We start from the raw sequence: 20,819 nt of genomic DNA, 5'->3' as shown, positions 1-20,819 counted from the left end.
AATTAATAATAATTATTAATTATAAAAAACCTAAGTGTACAAACAAAAGTACTTTTATTGCTTGTGGTCTTAGACTTTTTTTTTAAAATGTGTTTTCTTGCAATGCCACTGGCCACAGATTATCCCATTGAAACCGTGTTTCTAAATGGTCAGTCACATCAATCCATTGCATCGAGGGTAGGAAATACAGGGCAAAATTGTAGCACTGAGCTACCACGGAGGTGATATGGAGCTTCCAAGAGTTTCCAGGGAAAGCCACCCCCTGCCACTCTTAAGGAGGTAGCTATGTGTGCTCCCTTCCACAACCGCTCTGCTGACTGGTGCAGGGAGGGATGAAGTCATCATCTGGAATCATCCGCACGACTGCTGTGCTGCCTTTACAGAGGCCAGCACAGCAGTGATCTTGGTAATGTTGGTGCATGGTTGCCTCTGGTACATTGTTTAATTTACTGATGCAATGGATGCTGATTTGATAACCTCATCTTTAGGACAGTTCAACATTCCATGAGTGGGAGATGACAATGGAAAAACAGGACAGATGTTCAAATTTTTAACCACGAAGATTCTCACAGTTATCCTGGAGGGTATCAGTGTGAGCAAGAATGAAAAGAAAGGTCGGAATGAAGAGCTGACAAATGAGCACTGGCATTTGTGAAAGCCTGTGGATAGAGCATCAGTACCTTGATAACGAGGAGTTAAGAACTTCTGAAATTCAGAAGGAAGAATGAAAGTGGAGGAAACACAAAGCACTGCATAGCTTATTAAAAGTTGTAGAGCTGAACGCACTTTTCAAAGGGAGCATTAGTCACAATGGACAGGTGGCACATGGAACAGATAGCAGAAAAAAGAGCATGAAAAGATGAAAATGGCTAGGCAGGTGGAGATCTGAGACCACTGAATACTATGTATACAATTTTACTGGTGCTTCATCCTCTCATCCTGCCCCATCCTCTTTTGTCAGTTTCTTCCATGTGTTGATTTTTGTGCGAGGCAATCAGGATACTGATGAAAGGGCCCCACTCCTATAACACAAAGTAACACAATAAACACTATTAACACAAATAGTCCCAATCCTGTAATACATTTAAAAATATTAACAAATGAGACAATGATTGTCGCCTCAGATATGAGTGACAATTAGGGAACCCAGCCAATTTCTGCTGAAAAAATCTGGTGGCTATCAATAAAGGGAAGATGGAATGATCTCATTATGAAGGTTACATGAAGCACCCAACATGAATGTGCACCACAATGTGCAACATTCAGTAAATGCATTTAACTGGGAAACATTCTATCCACATCTCCCACATGTTTATTAGCTATTAAGTAAATAGCATGTTCAGCTGACATACTTTGATCATATATAGCATAGGATGCTCATTAATCTAATTCTAAAAATTGATCCAGGACAGAAATTTATAGCCCATACAAAATTGAGTTAATTTGCAAGTTTGTTCACTACAGTACAGTGAAGCTGTTGCAAACAGTTCTAGTTTTAATAACACTTGAGTGAACTAGCCAGACAGAACAGTGAAACTGGTATTAAAGTATCTTGTTGGAGAAGATTCTAGGCCTTCGACCAGCAGAGGATCCTGCACATGTGCTGAGAACACCACAGTCAGGAGAACCAAATTTAGCTCTGACAGAAACAGACGTACTTTTCATGAACTTCAATGGAAGGGGTACCTTCTTATGGCAGGACTAAATTTGGTCCTTATGCTACATTACATTGATATGGTTCTTCCTCAGAAGTCATCTATACAACATTCATATCGGATGGAGGTGTTGGATTACTAGGCCTTGTGCAGGCAGGAATTGTCTGACTCCTTATTTCAATGTGAGGGTGAAGAACATCATACAGAAGGAAAAAATTGAATTAATTAAAGGACCGATGCAATGCACATGAGTTGTGTTCTGTATGATAAACTCACACTCCATAGAAGTATGCAGCCTAAAACAAGGTCTTCTGTGAATCTTACTTTCAAAGCATGCAAGATAAGAACTCATGGTTTGTTTTCAGATCTCAGACATCATCACTGATATGACGTAGCTATCAGAGCGGGAGAGCATTCTGAGCAGGAGAGCATTCTGGGTACTAGTCTATGTAAATAAGACACCACGTATCTTACTATCCTTTACTTCTGAATTGCTGTATAACGTAACACCACAGCTTTTATAAATGGAGCAGGGACCTCTCTCACACAGCCCTATATTGTAAGTGGAAGTCTATATAGATCTTGGATTTTTATTATTTACTATTTAAATTAGATGATTCATTCTCTCATTAGCACATCTGCTGTATCAGCTGGGAAGATCTGTTTTGGAATCAGGCTAGAGTTCAGAAATTCACACTAACAGGAACCAACCATGTTTGAGAGAGGTAATCTACAGTATGCTCAGAAGAGCATGCTCTAGCCAGAGCTTTCCTGCTATATTAATTCTATAGCACTCTTCTAATTGAACTATAGAAAAGCACAGACCTCATGTTTAAGAGATAGAAGTACTCTCTATCTTTGTAAAATCTACAAACCTGTAAGAGCAATAGTATAGGACATATTCTAAAACAAAGATTTGTAAAAACTGCACTGTCTTTTTCTGCTAAACAGGTCCATGATTACCTTAGGAGCAAGCTGTGTTCCCTTTATGAAAATGACTGCATCTTTGACAAGTTTGAATGTGCATGGAATGGATCAGACAGGTAACCCATCCTTATGTTCATCACTATTTTAATTTCACTGAGGGGCTGCCATAGGATGGAGTATAATCAATAAATCTGTAACTTGTGGTTATTGTACATATCAAATTACATTTCTCCATATCAGTGTCCAGTCTTTTACTGCTGTTGTACCTTTTCACCCACTCAGCCACAATTTAAGAATCATTATTCTCCGCACACAGCCACTGGGAGAAAATCAAATTCCACTCATTTCCACCAAAAGCACCAAAATGGGCTGAAAGAATAAAAAGAAAACAGGACTTACTAAAAAAACGTTTTCACAACCCACCTGCATGGGGGTTTTGCTAAGGAAACTCATGCTCAGGCAAGTTAACAAAGTAGCTTCCTTGTAAATCCAATCTAGCAGCTGAAAATAAGGAGGGAGGATGAGCCAGTCAGTGCTTTGCAGACCACTGGTCACCGTTTGTGAAGCATTCTTCTAATGTCATGCAATTTGTGTGTGTGGAGGAACTATAGATATAGGACCAAATTCTATTCATTTATTTCTTAGGCTTTAGCTTCATTCTGGTAGAACAGAGCAGGATTTGTCCCATAAAGTTATAACTCATCTCTGTATTATGATATGCCAAGTAAATATAATTAATACCACTGTCTCCTTCATAACAACAAGGATAAGATTACTTTTTCTAAGAACCACCTAGTGGTCAGATACTGCTCTCACTCCTTGCACAGCATTCCCATTGACATGAATGGCAGGTCCCTGTGAGGACTGAGTAGAGTATGTGACACATAATAGAGCATGCGACCCATACAAGCAAAATGCATCCCCTCATACATCTAAAAATGGGTCCGAGTTTCTATCTCATACACACACATAGAGATACAAAATCATGCTTTATAATGTTGTTAGATACATTCTTTTCTTTGGACTATAGTTGCCTTTGCTCAGTTCCTATTTTCCTCCAGGGAGAGAGGTTCTCTCCTTACTGAGGTGCTACAACCTTCCACCATATTCTTCATGCAGAGAAAACTATATTCCTCTGTAATCTCTGACCTGGAACTGCTCTACTGAGTTGATGGTTCCTTCTCTAGCTATAAAGTACCTTTCTTTAGCCCAGTAGGTGTGCAGATGTTTCACAATTCCACAGATATACCGACTCATGTAATTCATAGAATTCCCCAGAGTATCATGGAAATTAGAAACAGGAAAGACTTACTGGGTCATCCTGTTAATGTAAAAACATTTCCTATAGCATATTCCCAAGTACTTCATCCAGCCTAGTTTTAAGTGACTCAGTCAACTGAAGCTACAAGACCATTGCCTTTGGGATATTCTACCTGAGTTTATTTTATTTTATACTGGGAATTAGCTACGTTTCAGCATTGTGTAAATGTATTTTATGGACTACCAGCCAGTGACCACATTGGGGTAAAATCCTCCACAGCGTCTTGTGACACCTTGGGTGTAGGCTATCTTGTGCCAGGGCTAACCAGTCCTAGAGAAGACTGCTAGTGGTGGGCATGACTCAAGATGTTTGAAAATTAGGATTGGCTCAGCTTTAGCTAAGCATCCAGAGTTTTGGGTGCTTCTCTGAACCTCTTGAACCTGCAGAGAGTAGATAGAAACCTCAGAACAACAGTCTCTCATGAGAGTCCTAGTACTACTTGCTTCCAGTCAGGATGGAAAGACCACCTGAATAGCCTTTTGGGGGGAATATTGACACATATCCCAGCCAGAACCTGAGAGTGCAGAACTGCAAAAAAGTGTGAGTATGGGCAGGATAGGGGAGTTAATCAGACATTTCAAAACCATCACAAAGCTTCAGGAGTCTCCTAATATCTTCAAAACCATTTCATCCATCCTTAAATGGGAGCTCTAAGACATTATGCTTGTAGGCAGCCATGCATTTGCACTCTCAGGTACTTCCTTCAGTAGCTGAACAAAAATGTTCTCATCCTCAAAGTATCTGGATAGCTACATGTTAATAATACAAGAATTATTCAATATTGGGTTTAAAATGAGAGTAATTGTTTCAGTCTAATTCTCACTTGAAAGATCAGAAAGGTCAACATAGTATGAAATCAACTGGTCCTCATTAAGTGGGAGCATTCCATTTTTAAAGGCTTACTTTATCACACTGTTTATATGTGGGAGGATAGTTAATCTTGCACAATTCTGAATCCATCACTAAACACTGCTTATTAAAATGGATGGGATACCTGGCATGATCTTAAGAAACCAGCGAGCACAACTTTTGGTCAGACATTTGACAAAAGACAACATTCATTTTATTTTAATTTATTTTTGTTTTTCTTTTCTAAACTTAGTACACGTCCTCTTAACAGTCTGAACGAGAGTTAAATACATCACAACCAATTTTCATCATTAGGGTGACACTTGCATTGACACTTCTGAACAAGGAGATGTGATCTTGCTCGTATAAGTGGCAATTATTTTGTTATTTCAGTACACAATATATGGATTCTGTACTGGTGTTTTTTAAGGAAGAGTTCCCATCTTTTTAAAAAATACACATCAATATTAAGATAGATGATCTGATATGTTAATATATATATTTTAAATACAGCTTTTTGCAAAAGGTAAGACAGGCCTATTAGCACCTGGGGACTTTAAGGGGAGTCCCATAATGATATTTGCATTAATAAAAATGATTACAAATATAAGGATGGCATTTTCTTTAAAAATGCTAATCTAGTTTTAGGGTATTTAACAGGTTAAGTGGCACATTAGAAATGGTTGCATTCAAAAATTAAAAGCATGATTATATATGAAAGTTGTCTTCTTTTTAGTTAGTTTTCGTTGCCATTAAGGACTTAATTCAGGATCACAATGAGCCCCATTGTTGAGGCTGTTTACAAAAAAGTCAATGTACACAAGCTCTGATTAAAACGTGATTGATGCTCAGTAACGCCATTGAACAGGAACTAATACAATCAGACAGATCCGATCGCATTTGCTGAAGGACACATTAATCATTATATACTTGGGCAAGAACAGCAATTGCAGGAGGTAAAGGGGGGAGTCTTAAAAATAATGCAACCAGCCGAGCAGATATTATGTTAGTTGACTGTGTTAGAATAAACACATGCCATGTATAGTATATACATATGCATGCTTACATGACTTCAGAACATGCAAGCTTTATTGTATATAGCTGTTTTATTTAAAGATTTGAGAGTCCAAGTGAATGGAAGAATTAACTAATAACGTGTAAAACAGTGTCCCCTTCCCACCACCAACCTTGGAATGCAAATATGCACATGTTATTTCAGGGTTTATCTCAAATGCCCTGGAATTAACAGCAGTTGAACAGGTTATCTGTGAATTACATTGTTGAATTTCTGTTTCACCTGACCGCCACCTGTACATTCTAGATGATATTAGAAACTACGTACATCAATACCTTTATATGTTTTTTTTAAACTAACTGCTGGAGGGAAGCCTTCAAAGGAGTCTTTCAGCTACCATGGTGGTGAGGGCCATATAAGTAGATAGATGAAATCACAAACAACTATCAAAGAGTCCTATGTCTTCATCCAGTTAGCTTCTTGAGTCTACTCTGCATAAGTGGCAAGTTTCAGTGGACTTAAACCACTGATTTGCCTATGACTGCTTTAATAAAGATTTGGTTTTGTACACTTGTCTACCCCAGTCTTGTATGATGCAGTGGTGGGTCGATCACAAAATCCACATTTAAAATAGAGAAGACATCACTCAGATTGGGAGTCCCTTGTTTCTCATTCGTAGTCCCATCCAGGCCAGTTATATATGTGCCCCATAGCTCCTGAGTTTATTATCCAAGCTTGTCTATCAGCAATGGTGCTAAGGTTCCCCACCAATGCACCATCTTTTATAGTCATGAACCTTCTCTCTCCCTTCAAGCCAGTCAGTTCCCCACTACCACCGAACCGTGTTGTATGGTTCCCAGGTGAAGACTGGCTGCCCTGCGAAATAGGCATAATCGTGTGTATGGGGGATCAGTGCAGCAGATCTTCTCCCTCCTTTTCCCTAAGAAACTCCATAATTTTCTTCCAAGCAACAGAGTTTTGGAAAGTCACTGGGTTCCTTTGAAAAGGCCAGCTTGCCATGACGGCAGCACCCATACCCTCTTATTGCTGAGCACCTGAAAAGTCTAGATTGCCCTTTCCCATGGTAAAATTGACAGGAGCACCCCTGGAGGAAGAAAATCTGTAAGAATCCCCTCACTTCCACACTGGCTTGGACCCCAATAACAAAATCCATTGGCTGAAAGTTGAAGCTAGACAAATTCAGACTGGAAGTAAGGCACAACTGTGAGGGTAATTAAGCATTGGCCAATATGCCAAGGGTTGTGGTGGAGTCTGACCATTTTTATATCAAGACTGGTTGTTTTTCTAAAAAGATGTGCTCCAGGAATTATTTTGGGAGAGTTCTATGGCAGATGTTACACAGGCGCTCTGACTAGATGATCACAGTGGTCCCGTCTGGCCTTGGAATCCATGCATCTCCTCTGCAATCACACAGTATGGTGACGAGGTGGTCTGGCAACAGTGAGCACCAGGGAGGGCACTGCAGAAAAGCTAATACAGCATCAAGGTGTATCTTTTGTGCCTACAGTCCAGAGGAGAGAGAGGGTAATCTGGGCCATCCAGCCATCCCAGCACTATTCCCCTAACTCTGCCCAGTCTTTGCCCTTTCCCATGGTGCAGATGCCTCCAGGTGGTCAAGATTGGTGTGAGAGGGGAAAAACAGTGTCATGGGGTGGGGGAATCATCCAGCACCCCATACCTTGCAAGAAATAGGAGAGCCATATCTGGAAAGCACCCTCCATGTGTGAATTTAGGGACAGGCATGTGGGCAGTTGTGCCAAGGGTTAGAGCAGGCATCACAGGATTCAGAGTTGATGCTCAGAACTGGGTTACTTGGAGCGAGGCAGTGGCAGGGTTGGATCCAAGGCAGGTGTGGTGCTGGGTCTGATGCCGCATACAAGCAGGTGCAGGAGCTATCACAGCCAGGGGTAACTGCTTTGAACAGCTGCTGAGCAACTGCTGCTGGGCTCAAAGGATGGTCTTCCACCCAATCAGGCAGCCCACTGCAGGCTGGCTGTGCTTGTTAGCTTGCCTGGCTTCCAGACTGGCTCCGTTGCAGGCCCTGATTTTTGAAAGTGAGGTCTGGTGTCTCAGGATACGTTTAATGGAGCGTTCACAATAAGTCTAGGATATGAATGTTCTCTACCAGTTCCCAAGACTGCTCAACTCGACCACAGCCTTCCCAGTTCCCCAGGTACTGGAGCCTTCCCCTAACTCATCAAGAGTTGAGGCTTTGGTGTACCAAGTATTCCTCCTGTCCATGTTATGTTATGGGTGGTGGCAGTAGGTTGGAGTGGTTTGGGTATGGGTTCTCAGTGCAGGGTGTTCAGAGTGGGATGTGAATGATGGGGTGGCTCTCCAGAGACTTGTGAAGCTGTAAACTCAAGGCCAGTGGTTTTACCCTTTCTGTAATGGCCAGGCATTGGTTGTCTAGTTGGGTGGCTGGGCAGCTGAATTTAAGGTTCTGGGCAGAGAGCCACACCTTGTCCCCTATGGCCAGATTTGAGATAACCTGATGGTCTGGGCCTGCATGGTACTTATAGGCCTGTTTGGCAGACTGCAAGTGTTCCTTGAGCTCCCCATGCACCTGGTGTAGGTGGGAAGGTAAATCCAGGGGGGGCAGTACTGGGGAACTCACAGGCAAATCTGGGTGGAAGCAGGGGGTAAAGCCATAGTTTGCAAAGAATGGGCTATGTTGGATTGAGGCGTTATATGCAAATTTGGCATACCACAGAAGGAGAAGCCAGTCATCCTTGTGGTAGCTCAAAAAGCAGCAAAGAGTTGATTGACACTCTCTGTTGCCCATTAGTCTATGACAAGATGAGGGACTCGACACCAAGGAGTCTGAGATATTCCCACCAGAACTGAGAAATGAACTGGGACCTTGGTCTGATACAATGCCTCATTGTAACCCGTGATAGTGGAAGGCATTTTCCAGGAAGATCCGATCCATCTTCCATGCAGTAGGAATAGTATGGCATGGGATGGGATGAAGTGTTGGCATCTTTCTTAGGACGACAATAACCACCACAATTACCGAGTGTCCGGGGGAGGGATAGCTCAGTGGTTTGAGCATTGGCCCGCTAAATCCAGGGTTGTGAGTTCAATCCTTAAGGGGGCCATTTAGGGATCTGGGGTAAAAAAATTGGTCCTGCTAGTGAAGGCAGGGGACTGGACTTGATGACCTTTCAAGGTCCCTTCCAGCTCTATGAGATAGGATGTGGCAGTTCTACAACGAAGTCCATTGCAATAGTAGACCAAGGCTGTGGAGTCGTGTGCAGAGGCCTATATTCATGCCAATTCATAAGCACAGAAACTAGGCCTCTATATAAGAGGACAGAGGAAGTCTGCCAATCAGTTACTTTATTCAGAAGCAATTAGATTCAGACCAAAAGGGGAAGGAGAGAAAGGAAATTAGAAACATTTGGGAGGAAGGAGGAAAAAAAGAAACCCTTAGTGGAAGCAGCAGTGCCAGGGCTTGGCAGTTCATAGCCCCGGCACCTCTGGGCTTGCTGCATCAGTGAATGAATAAAAAAATTGCTTGAGCCCCAGCCCCTCTTTCATTACAAATTAAGCATTAGGAAAAGGCAAGGGGCAGGCAAAGGCTTCCTGGGCAGATGGGAAGGGAGAATGGCCAGACAACTGAAGGGGAGACCAAAGATGGAGGAACAGGGCAGGCAGAAAAAGGGACATGAGGGGAAAGCACTTGATAAAGGATAACAGAACAGAGGAAAAGAGGGACATCAGGGAATAGCAAACAACAGGAAAGAGCACAAAGAAAGAGGGAAAGGAAGGGTAAAAAGGGGCATTTTAATAGCGAATGAAACAGGGAGAAAAACAATGAAAAAAGAAGGAAAAAACCTAACTTGAAATAGGGGCAAAGAATGAAAGTAGGAGGCTGGGGAAGAGATGGAAATAGAGAATAGAATGGGGGCAAGAAAAGAAGGCAGCAGAAAAACAAAAGGAGGAAAACAAACACAAGTACACATCGTAGATAATTCACTTGAATTCCTACATTTTGTTATATTTTCCTTCTTGCAAAGGGAAGCTAAAGAGAGAAGATTTGGCTGACAGCATTCCAGGAGTGGAGGAACCTTCTGGCCAAGTGTGACCCTGGGGAGGGCAAAGTATCAGTATTTTAATGTTTCCAATTTGGGCAGGAGGAGAGACAAGGTAGCTTAACGGTTTTTCTACCTCTAGTTTCTAGACAGTTCTATGTTGCAGTTCTAATAAGGACTCAGAAATGCCCGGCTTTGTCTACAGTAGTTGATAATTGTGCCATGACTAGAGAACACACTGTTTCAGTGACACTGGTAATGCAGCACTTAAACAGAGTAAACCAGGTGGAACAATTAACAGCAATTTTTGCTCAGAGCACACACATGAAAAATTAACTAGCATGAACACTAATTGCAAGCATTTTGTCAATATGCTGGTTATAGCACTGCTGTGCAGAACAAAACTGTCTAAAACTATGTATATATGACCTGAAGAAGAGCTGTGTAGCTTGAAAGCTTGTCTCAGCTACAGAAGTTGGTCCAGGAAAAGATGTTACCTCATCCACCTTGTCTCTAAAAATATAGAGGACACTTTTGTAAAGTGAACTAAATCTATATACACCCATGCAGTGTTTCCCCTCTCACCTCATATGGCTGCAAGGTATAATATGGGATCTATTTAACCTCCCTATCACATACACACTATATTATCATGTTGTCATCATATGATACAGAATTGTGTTTCTGAACAAGAATAATAGAAATGCTAAGGTAGGCTCCCTCTTTTCATGTTATTGTAAACAGGTAAGGTTATAATTAATCTCTGTCTGTGACCTTCAACAACAATGGCCCCTTTTCATTACATAATGTTATTTTTACAATGCCATTAAATGGCAGAAACAAGGGGGAGCATGAACAGTAATCATCTACATACAAAGCAATAGGGATGCTTATATTAAAAAATGGCACTATAGCTCTAAATGAGCCAGCCAAAGAAATAGACTTCTTTAATATGTGAAAGTTCAAGAAATAACAAATCAAATGGACTGCAGAGGCAGCTCTGCGGCATACTAAACATTGGAAAAAAGAGGATTTTTGACCATGACTGAGAGCTGTTCAGCTGGCACACTGCCTGTGTGAAAACTGCTCCCCTTGCTATTTCTGGATTCATCGGGAGGGAGGGTTTTTTATTTCCGAGGGAAATGTGTTCCAGCCATGTACAGCTCTGCAGTCCATGATGCCCCATCATTACAAACCAGTTTCAAAATTTTGCCCAGGGGAAGAAGCCACAGTACTGCATAAGACAGTTAGAATCAAAGACTGTTTTAGCACAGAGATATGAAATACCCTTTTTCTTTTTCATGTTGTGACTAACCATTACAGCAGGCATCTTAATGACAAGACACGGATAGGGTATGTCTACACTACCCGCAGGTATCAGCGGGTAGCGATCGATCTATCAGGGATCGATTTATCGCGTGTAGCGTAGATGCGATAAATCGATCCCCGATCGCTCTCCCGTCGACTGCTGAACTCCAGCTCGGCGAGAGGGGGAAGCAAAGTCGACAGGGGAGCGGCGGCCGTCGATCCCCCGCCACGAGGACGCGAAGTAAGTGATTCTAAGTCAATTTAAGATATGCAACTTCAGCTACGAGACTAGCGTAGCTGAAGTCGACGTATCTTAGATCGATCCCCACCCCTAGTGTAGACCAGGCTGCATTGGAAGGAGCAGTGTCAGACTTACTGCTGCTGAGTCACTTTCTGAAACAAGTCTAATCTTGATCAATAGGCTTTATGGGGCTATTGGATACAGTTTATAAAGCTATCACACGAGCGTCTTTAATTTTACTGTTAGTTTGTTGCATAAAGGTGAGATTGTGCCTGGCCCTTTCATGGGTGAGCGGGGGCATGGTGGAAGGGAGAAGAAGTCTGGCTCCATATAGCATCTGACGACAACTGCTGTTCCTGCACTCTCTTGAGTTTAGAGATGCTTTCCTGTAAGGGTCTCTGTAGGGGAGAAAGGGAAGAGCATTGGCCCGCCCTCTGCCCTAGCCAGCAGAACTGGATGGCTCTGGAGGGGGAGTGCATGTTGCACCCTCTGAAGAGTGTAGCAAGTCACACTCCCGATTCATGCCTGGGAACTCTAGGAAGCACCGCGACAACCCATCCAAATCTGTATGCAAGTTATTGCTGAGTACAGTGGTTGCTGTGTCCTATACAGTCCCTACACTACCAATATCTGACTCATTGCTTCTTTCTTCAGCATATCAGGATATTTGTTCTATGAAAAGTGCTATATAAAATAAAAGCCTAGAATTTGACACAATAGGATATCAGCAGCTACATTGAATCAGAACATAGCTGTCAATATTGCTAATGATTCATGATGCAGAATATAGCTTGCCTGAGTTCTGCAGCTTCTCTGTATTGTTTCTGAAGTGAAGACAGTGAGCTAGGCAGCTATGACTCAGTAGACATGATGCAAAGTCATTTAGTTGCACAGTTCTATTAATGTTTTACTATATTATTTGTATTACATAGCAACTAATGGCCCGCGACGGAGATCAAGGCCACATTGTGCTAGGCACTGTACGTATAGTAAGACACTGTCCCTTCATCAAAGAGCTTATAATTGATGTGGACAAGGCAGACAAAGAAAAAGAGGTGAAGTGACTTGTGTATGGTCACTTGCCCTGCAGGTCTGGGGTAGAACTGTGAATAGGACCTAAGACTCCTGATTCCCAGTCCAATAGACTATGGTGTATCCTAATCAACAAAATGCAACAGAAAAATAGTATTACCAACTGTACAGAGTGACACAATGCTAACACACAATAACTTTCATTCATTTTCTGGGATGGGGCACATGAAATCTACTCTGTTGGATTACATTAAAAAGACTTGTAGTTGTTTACTGAGCGCCAACATTGAGCTTGGAACTGTACAGGCAGGAGCCATAGGGTTATAGGACTAACAAGAAGGAAATCGGGGGTGTAGGGAGAAATCTGTTCAACATGTTTGTTGTCTATACACAAATGTAAGGAGTATGGGGAATAAACAGGATGAACTGCAAGTATTAGTCCATAAGTTAAATTATGACTTAATTGATATCAGAGTTTTTGTGGGAGAAGTCTTATGACTGGAATATTGATATAGAGGGGTACATCATGTTCAGGAAGGACAAGCAGGATGAAAAGGGAGGAAGTGTTGCGTTATACATAAAGAATATATACACTTATTCTGAGGTCCAGAAGGAGGTGAGAAGCAGACCAGTTGAAAGTCTCTGGGTAAAGATAAAAGGAGTAAAAATTGGGGTGATGTTGTGGTAGGGGTCTACTATAGACTATCAAATCAGGAAGAGGTGGTGCAGGATGAGGAATTTCTAGAAGAAACAACAGAAATATCCAAAACACAAGTCATGGTAGTAATTGGGGATTTTAACTACGCAAACATCTATTGGAAAAGAAATACAGCATAACACAATATTATGTGGGACACGTTTTTGTTTCAGAAAGTGGATGAAGGAACAATAATTTTAGACTTGATTCTGACCAACACGGAGGAATTGGTTGTGAATCTGAAGGTGGAAGACAATTTGGGTGAAAGTGATCATTAAATGCTTGATTTCATGATTCTAAGGAAAGGAAGGAGTGAGAGCAGGACAATGTGTTTCAAAAAACCAGACTTTAATAAACTCAGAGTACTGGTAGGTAAGGTTCCATGAAAAGAAAATCTAAGAGCAAAAGTAATTCAGGAGAGCTGGCAGTATCTGAAGGAGACAATAGTAAAGGCAAAACTGCAAACTATCCCCATATGAAGGAAAGAGAAGAATAAATCGAAAGAGGTGAGTATGGCTCCACCAGGAACTCTTAAAAATGTGGAAACATGGGCGAACTAAGGAGGAGTACAAAAGAATAGCACAAGCATGTAGGGACAAAATTAGAAAGGCCAAGGCACAAAATGAGTTACACCTAATGAGGGACATAAAAGGTAATAAGAAAAACATAGTACCTCTCTTCAAAAAGGGGAACGAGGAGGCTACCCGGGAATTATAGACCAATCAGCTTAACTTCAATACCTAGAAAGATACTGGAACAAATTATTAAATCATCAGTTTGTAAGCACTTACAGGATAATAGAACAAGTCATGCTAAACCACCCTAATTTCCTTCTTTGACAGTATTACTGGCCTGTTGGATTGTGGGGGAGCAGTAGATGCTATATAGCTTGATTATAGTAAAGGCTTTTGACACAGTCGCACATGACATTCTCAGAATGAAACTATGGAAATGTGGGTCAGATTCAATCAGTTAGGCACCCACAATTTAAAGACTGTACTCAAAGAGTAGTTATCAATGGTTTGCTGTCAAACTGGGAGGATGTATTTCATAAGGTCCTGTAGGGGGTCAGTCCTGGGTCCGGTACTATTCAATATTTTCATTAGTGACGTGGCTAATGGAATAGAGCGCATCCTTATAAAATTTGCAGATGATACCAAGCTGGGAGGGGTAGCAAGCACTTTGGAGGACAGGACTAGAATTCAAAAATACCCTCAACAAATTGGTGAGTTGTATGAATTCAACAAGATGAAATTCAATAAAGCAAACTGCAAAGTATTTCATTTAGGACAGAAAAGTCAAATGCCCAACTACAAAATGGGGAATAACTGACTATGTGTTAGTACTGCTGAAAAGGATGTGGGTTATACTGAATCACAAATTGTATATGAGTGTAACGGTGCTGGGACTCACCACCTGGTGCCTCCTGCTGGTTGTCTCTGGGAATTAGCTCTGTCCAGTGGAGCACCCCCTCCTGGTGGTGTCCCGTCCATCATCTCGCCCTCGGTTGGCATCTGAGCCCACGTCGCTCACCAGCTCGCACCCCAGCCACCATGTACAACCACACACCCCAAAGTCTAATCCCTCTGGTCAGGGATCTGGCTTAGTCTATAATGGCCGCTCCCTACGGCCAATGGCTGGGTGTACTGCAAGGGGGGGATCCCGGCCCAGGGACCCTCTGGCGACAGCCTCGCTGTCCTCCTTCTCTCCCCTCATCTGTCTGCTTCCCTGGGCCGCTTCCCCTATGGCCCCTTGCAACTGCTAGGCCCTTCCCCTCAGGGGCTACAACCTGGCAGACACCGGGCTGGAGTTCCCTTCTGCTCCCCCGGGCCTGCCCAGCACTGCACTGTCCCTGGTGCTAGTCTCCCTGCTCTGGAGACAGACCTTCCCCTCTCAAAGGCCTGAGACAGACTCCTTGCTGTGCTTCTGGGCAGCCTTTATATAGGGCCAAGCTGAGCCCTGATTGGCTGTCTCCAATCTCGGCCCTGATTGGCCCTCAGTAAGCCCTTTCCTGATTGGCTGCCGGCCTGCGCGGCCTCTCTGGCCTACTCTGCCCACTCTCACATGGGGGTGGGGTACTCACCCTGCCACAATGAGTCAACAATGTGATGCAGTTGTGAAAAAGGCAGATATTCTGGGGTGTATTTACAGGAGTGTTGTATGTAAGACAAGGGAGGTAATTATCCCGCCATACTTGGCACTGGTCAGGCCTCAGCTGGAGTCCAATTCTGTGCAACACACTTTAGGAAAGATGTGGACAAATGGGAGAGAGGCAGCGGACTCCAGAGAAGAGCAACAAAACTAAAAAAAGTTTTAGAAAACCTGACCTATGAGGCCATGTTAAAAAAAAAAAAAAAAACTGGGCATGTTCAGTCTTGCGAAAAGAAGACTATGATGGGGAACGTGACTTGTTGTCCATGTTGAATGAAGGTAGGACAAGAAGTAATCAGCTTAATCTGCAGCATGGGAGATTTAGGTTAGATATTAGGAAAAACTTTCCAACTATAAGGCAGTTAAGCTCTGGAATTGACTCTCAACAGAGGTTGTGGAATCTTCAACATTGGCAGTTTTTAAGAAGAGGCTGAACAAACACCAGTCAGGGATGGTCTAGATTTACTTGGTCCTGCCTCAACGCAGGAGGCTAGACTTGATGACTTCTCAAGCTCCCTTCCAGCCCTACATTTCTATGATTCTATAGCTGCACCTTTAAAGACTATATGAGCTTTGGGTGACATTTTCCCCTAGTGCAGAGAGCCAGTGGGATGCTCTCCACACCACTGGCACCCTACATCGGGGCTGCAATGGGGGGAGTATAACTGTGGAGCAGCTTTGCCGTAAGGTCTTCACACCTTCTGGCCACTGCTTGGGAGTGTCTGCATTGGCCCGCAATAGGTCAGTGTTTTTGGGGGGGTTATAGGCAAGGCCATAGGATCCATGACCATGTGGATCTAGTGACTTGAAGACCCACTGACTTCAGTGGAGCCAGACTATCACCCCCTTGTGATGGAGGATTTTGGAGCAGGACACAATCACTATTTCAGACTATGGGCTGGATTAGGGGGTCTGCTTGTGTTTGGGGAGAAGATAAATTCCATCCCTCTTTCTCCAGCCCCTGCAGATAGCCTTGCAAAAAGCATGACTACTCAGGCTTTGTGGAGAGGGATGGAAGGACTGAGAGGATACATATCTCCTTTTGTGATTGTGTAGTAGATCAAACGCTGTCACATCACGTTTATCGGTAAACATCTTTTTATTAACATATTTGGGGATAAATGTTCTCATAGCACTTGTTTCTCCAAACGTATTAACAATGTCCAAAGCAGGGACTGCTGCACTGTGGGGTGGGGATGGGTAAAATAGGACCTAACCAGGGTCAACCCTTCTCCCCTTTCACACCTCCCCTGGATTTAGAATGTGGAGGGGAGACCCCCCCACACACACTCCAGGGACACTAGGGACCCAGTTGGCGCCTCCCCTCAACTACCCTACATGAGCTGCAGAGAGGAGGCAGCCAGAGACTCCACCTGGTAGAAGCAGCAGCAGACCAAGCAGGCACCTTTGGACATCTAGTTAAAGCTCTGGAATGTTCTCTGACTTCCCTCTGCCCTGCACTGATTCGCTGTTTGCTCCAACCGCCGTCCCTTCTCATAGCCTCTTCACCTCAGGTTCACACCTGACTACCCTCTCCTCCCCTGCCCTGTTCCTCTCACCCCTCTCTCCTTTTCTTTCCATTTAGCTGATCCTCTCCTAAGTAAATCCACCTCCCTCCTCCCCCCCCAAAAAATTGTGGCACTAACCTGATGTCTGCTACCATCACATTGTTCACCCTGTATGTGTGTTTTACCCCTTTCACCATCCTGTTCCTGGCTTGTCTATTTAAACAATATTGTGTCATTGGTTTTTTGTACTCCCCCATTTATGTGTATTCATCTATTTTCTCTTGTCTTATACTTAGATTGTAAGCTCTTTGGGGAAGGGCCTGTCTTTTTGTTCTGTGTTTGTACAGTGCCTAGCACAATGGGCCCTGCTCCAAGACTGGGGCTTGTAGGTGCTATGATGATACAAATAATAAATAATAATAATGTAAGGCTGTAAGGAAATGAATTTCACATGCAAAATTCACAGATGCGATGAATTTTGCCTGATCCTAGTAATTCCTCAAACATCTTTCTTGGCAACATTCATTTAAACAAATGTGAAAGTAAACAACGCTGTCAACTCTTGCTATTCTATAGCAAGTCATGCAATATTTGCTGTTTTTCTTAAAGACACAGCTCTTGGAGTCATGAGCTTACATTTCATTCAAATAAACGTTTCATAGTTATGGAGAAAGCTTGAAAATTTGAACCGTAAAGGCTCAAGAATTAGAATGCAAATAAACAGAACCCAAGAATTATTATTTTTAAATCTCATTATTTTTTAATCAGTCTAATAATTTTGGGGTTCTGACTCATGATTTTTGAATACTTGGGATTAGCAATACTGAAGCAACCTTACAGTTTATTAAATGCCATGAGATGATGAGAAACCATGTAAATTCAAAAGTCCATATATATTAAACTGCACAGTAACACAAGTTTATGAACTCCATAGAGTTCAATTACATGGCAGGGAAATGTAATTGTACTGTACTGATCCACTCCCGTTTGTGGTAGAGTTAGTGTATTCTGCTATTTATTCTTGCTTTTGTTTCCTCCCTCTTCAGTGTTATTATGACAGGTGCATATAACAACTTCTTTCGAATGTTTGACCGAAACACCAAGCGGGATGTTACCTTGGAGGCATCCCGGGAGAGCAGTAAGCCACGAGCCATTCTAAAACCCCGCCGAGTCTGCGTAGGGGGCAAGCGAAGGAAAGATGACATCAGTGTCGACAGTTTGGACTTTACGAAGAAGATCTTGCACACAGCCTGGCACCCAACTGAGAACATAATTGCTATAGCAGCGACAAACAATCTGTACATATTTCAGGATAAAGTGAACTCAGAAATGCACTAGATCGATCAATATCTTTCTGTATTTATAAACCAGCCTTTTGAGAGTTGTAGAAGGACATGATCTTCACAAAAGTGTGGTCATTGTGGTGGAATTTGTAGATTCCCTCCCTCCACCCCTCAGTCTGTATCATTGTTGGTGGCAACCAACTGTTTTAAATCACTGCAACTGTATAATTGTCTAAGTAAAAAGGCACTACTGTGAATTCAGTACTGTGGTCTATGTGCATTTTTTAAACAATCAGGGGTATTCATTTCAGGACTGATCCTGTGAGGTGCTGAGTACCCTAAACTCCAGGGACAATGCTTCACAGGACCAGCATCCTGCTGTGCTGCATTCTTCCAGTGTCTGCAGTGTTTACCACATTATTAGAGCTTTTCACATTAGTCCCTTGATTTTTTTTCAGGAATGCTTTCCGGGCTTTCAAAGTCAAGTAGACTTATTTATGAGTGTAGGAATAGCTGTGTCCCCCATACATTGCTGCGTACAGAAGGAAGGCCCTAGACAGTTAGTAATATGGAAGCAAAATAAATTATTCTGCTTATTAACAAGTGACAAGTTGTCCCTATTTCCCTTTTCACATTCCCCGTCCCTCGCATTGAGCCCTCATTATGGAGTTCCACAAACACTTTTACAATTTTTTACTTCTGCTACAAATCCTGACTTTGTATTTCAACTTTCTGAGTCAAAAAATGAAGAGTGCTGTCGATAATCTCAACTACCTTAGTTTAAAAAGGCAGCTTGTTCTGCAGGTACATTTCCAATCACACTGTAGAATGTGACAATACTAATTTCAGTGGGTGCCATTTAAAAACTCAGGATTTGCCACTCCACGGTGACTATTCAACACATATAAAGATACACTTGTTAATGCATATACACATGTGCTATTACAATTTTGGGATGGGATTTTCAGAAACCCTCAAGTGTTGGCCTAACTCTGCTTCCACTGAGTTAAGCCCTTTTGAAAATCCCACACGTGATGTTTACTGCATCACACTTATTACTTTAAACTTGGTATTTGCAGAATCCCCAGGAAATACAGGTTTAACTACTATGAATGGTAACTCAAGAGTTTAGCATGGCTCAGTGAATTTTAAAATGACTGTAAAATTACAAGATGACTCCTGGATGAAACAGAAAACTAAAATTCTACTTAAATTGGTTTATACAGTTCTTTCTTCAATTGAACTTCAATGTAAATGGAAGATGATATTTCCATTAAGAAGTGTATAGAAATGGTGTACCATTTTGGAAATGCTTTTTAATCTAGGAAATCTTTCTGCATGACTAATAAAATCTGCGGAAAAATTATTACCCCAAATGATTTCTTCTCAACTCATGAGTAAAGGAGTGTAACTGATTCAGATGCCTTGGCGGATCTGCTCTTGTTAAAAATCCCTCACTTAGAAAAGGTTCTTTAACAACCTTACCCCATTCTTCACTAACTTTTTGGAAAATGGAGAATGAACTAATAAATGAACCTGCATGCTTTTATATTTTGATTTTTGGGGGAAAATCTACTACCAAGGTTTACAAAAAAAAAAGGTGACAACTTTTTATATGAAGTCTTGACATGACACATGAACTATGTATGTTTAAATTTTTTTAGATTGATACTGTATATTCCGTGTGTAGAAGCACAAACGCATGTGCATCAGTTTCCAGCAATACTATACACATACAGTATGAAATATGTAGGTTAATTTTAAAGGGAATGAGGAATGTTTGTTTATAAAATACTGTATACCCTAGAAGACATGGGCAGTATTATATGTATATATTTATTCTAATTAAAGTTAACAATCAATTTTTTTTCTTGTAAAAAGGTTTAAGAATGTGGTAAATTGTATAGAAATCTTGTTAATGCCAAACTACTGCTTCAAGGGTGTCATACACTTTCTTTGACTTTTGGCCGCCTCCATTAACCTTTGTAGCCCAAAAATGCTAACAGCTCATACTGGCATTTACTGCTAGAAGTACTGTAAAACATATTTAGCTTCTAACATCCTCAAGTAAGAGTCTATATGTAACTTATTATAAAGCAGATCTTAATACAACAGTAATACTATTTTTATTTCAAGTACCTTATTCTGTTTCAGGTTTGGGTACCAAAAAGATCTTGTAAAAATAACTAACTAATAAAATACATTTTTGGAGCTTTACAAAATTATTGATTTCCAGACCAAAATGATATGATGTGATTATTGAGGAAAATATGGAAATCCTTTTAAAGACCAGTATCACATTCATGACTCTGATATCACTGCTACGATTCAGTTTCCTGGTCTTTTTGAATGTAAGAAAGTGGACATCGTCATTGTGAATCTTTTAAAACTTTTTTTCGTTTTTGGTTTGAGCTTTCAGTGGCGTAGAGTAAATGATGGTAAAGTTGGTAAATCAGATTGTTTGGAAAGCTGTTGTTCATGGCTGCATTCTTTGTGTTGCACAAATTAGCTAACTGTTGTTGAATAAAGATATAAATATGTTAATACCAGCTTTTTCAATAAAATGACTGCAAAAATTGCATAAACAAATGACTGAGCTGTGCCTTATTTTTAAGCTAGGCATTAGGCATGTAGGTGCTTTGGAAAACAACAACAAAAACGCAGCAGTGAGTCTCAGAGCCCAGGTCTACACGCACATGCTCATCGGGCTCATACTACAGCACTAAAAATAGCAGTGTAGATACTCCGGCTGGGGCTGGAGCACAGGCTATGAA

General features: G+C 41.7%; 1 protein-coding gene across 2 annotated transcripts in view; it reads left to right on the top strand.

The window, feature by feature from the left end:
• Positions 1–18,100, top strand: part of PPP2R2C (protein phosphatase 2 regulatory subunit Bgamma) — a 280,242-nt gene extending 262,142 nt beyond the window's left edge. For both annotated transcript variants that reach the window (XM_065404868.1, XM_065404870.1), the window contains 2 exons: positions 2,607–2,698; positions 17,809–18,100. In XM_065404868.1, coding sequence (XP_065260940.1) covers positions 2,607–2,698; positions 17,809–18,100 — 384 coding nt within the window. The remainder of the gene's footprint in view (positions 1–2,606; positions 2,699–17,808) is intronic.
• The last annotated feature ends 2,719 nt before the right edge of the window (positions 18,101–20,819 follow it).

This window comes from Emys orbicularis, chromosome 5 (genome assembly GCF_028017835.1).
Source record: "Emys orbicularis isolate rEmyOrb1 chromosome 5, rEmyOrb1.hap1, whole genome shotgun sequence".
Classification (NCBI taxonomy): Eukaryota; Metazoa; Chordata; order Testudines; family Emydidae; genus Emys; species Emys orbicularis.
Note: the sequence above shows the minus strand (reverse complement) of the source record. Positions and strands in the feature narration are given on the sequence as shown.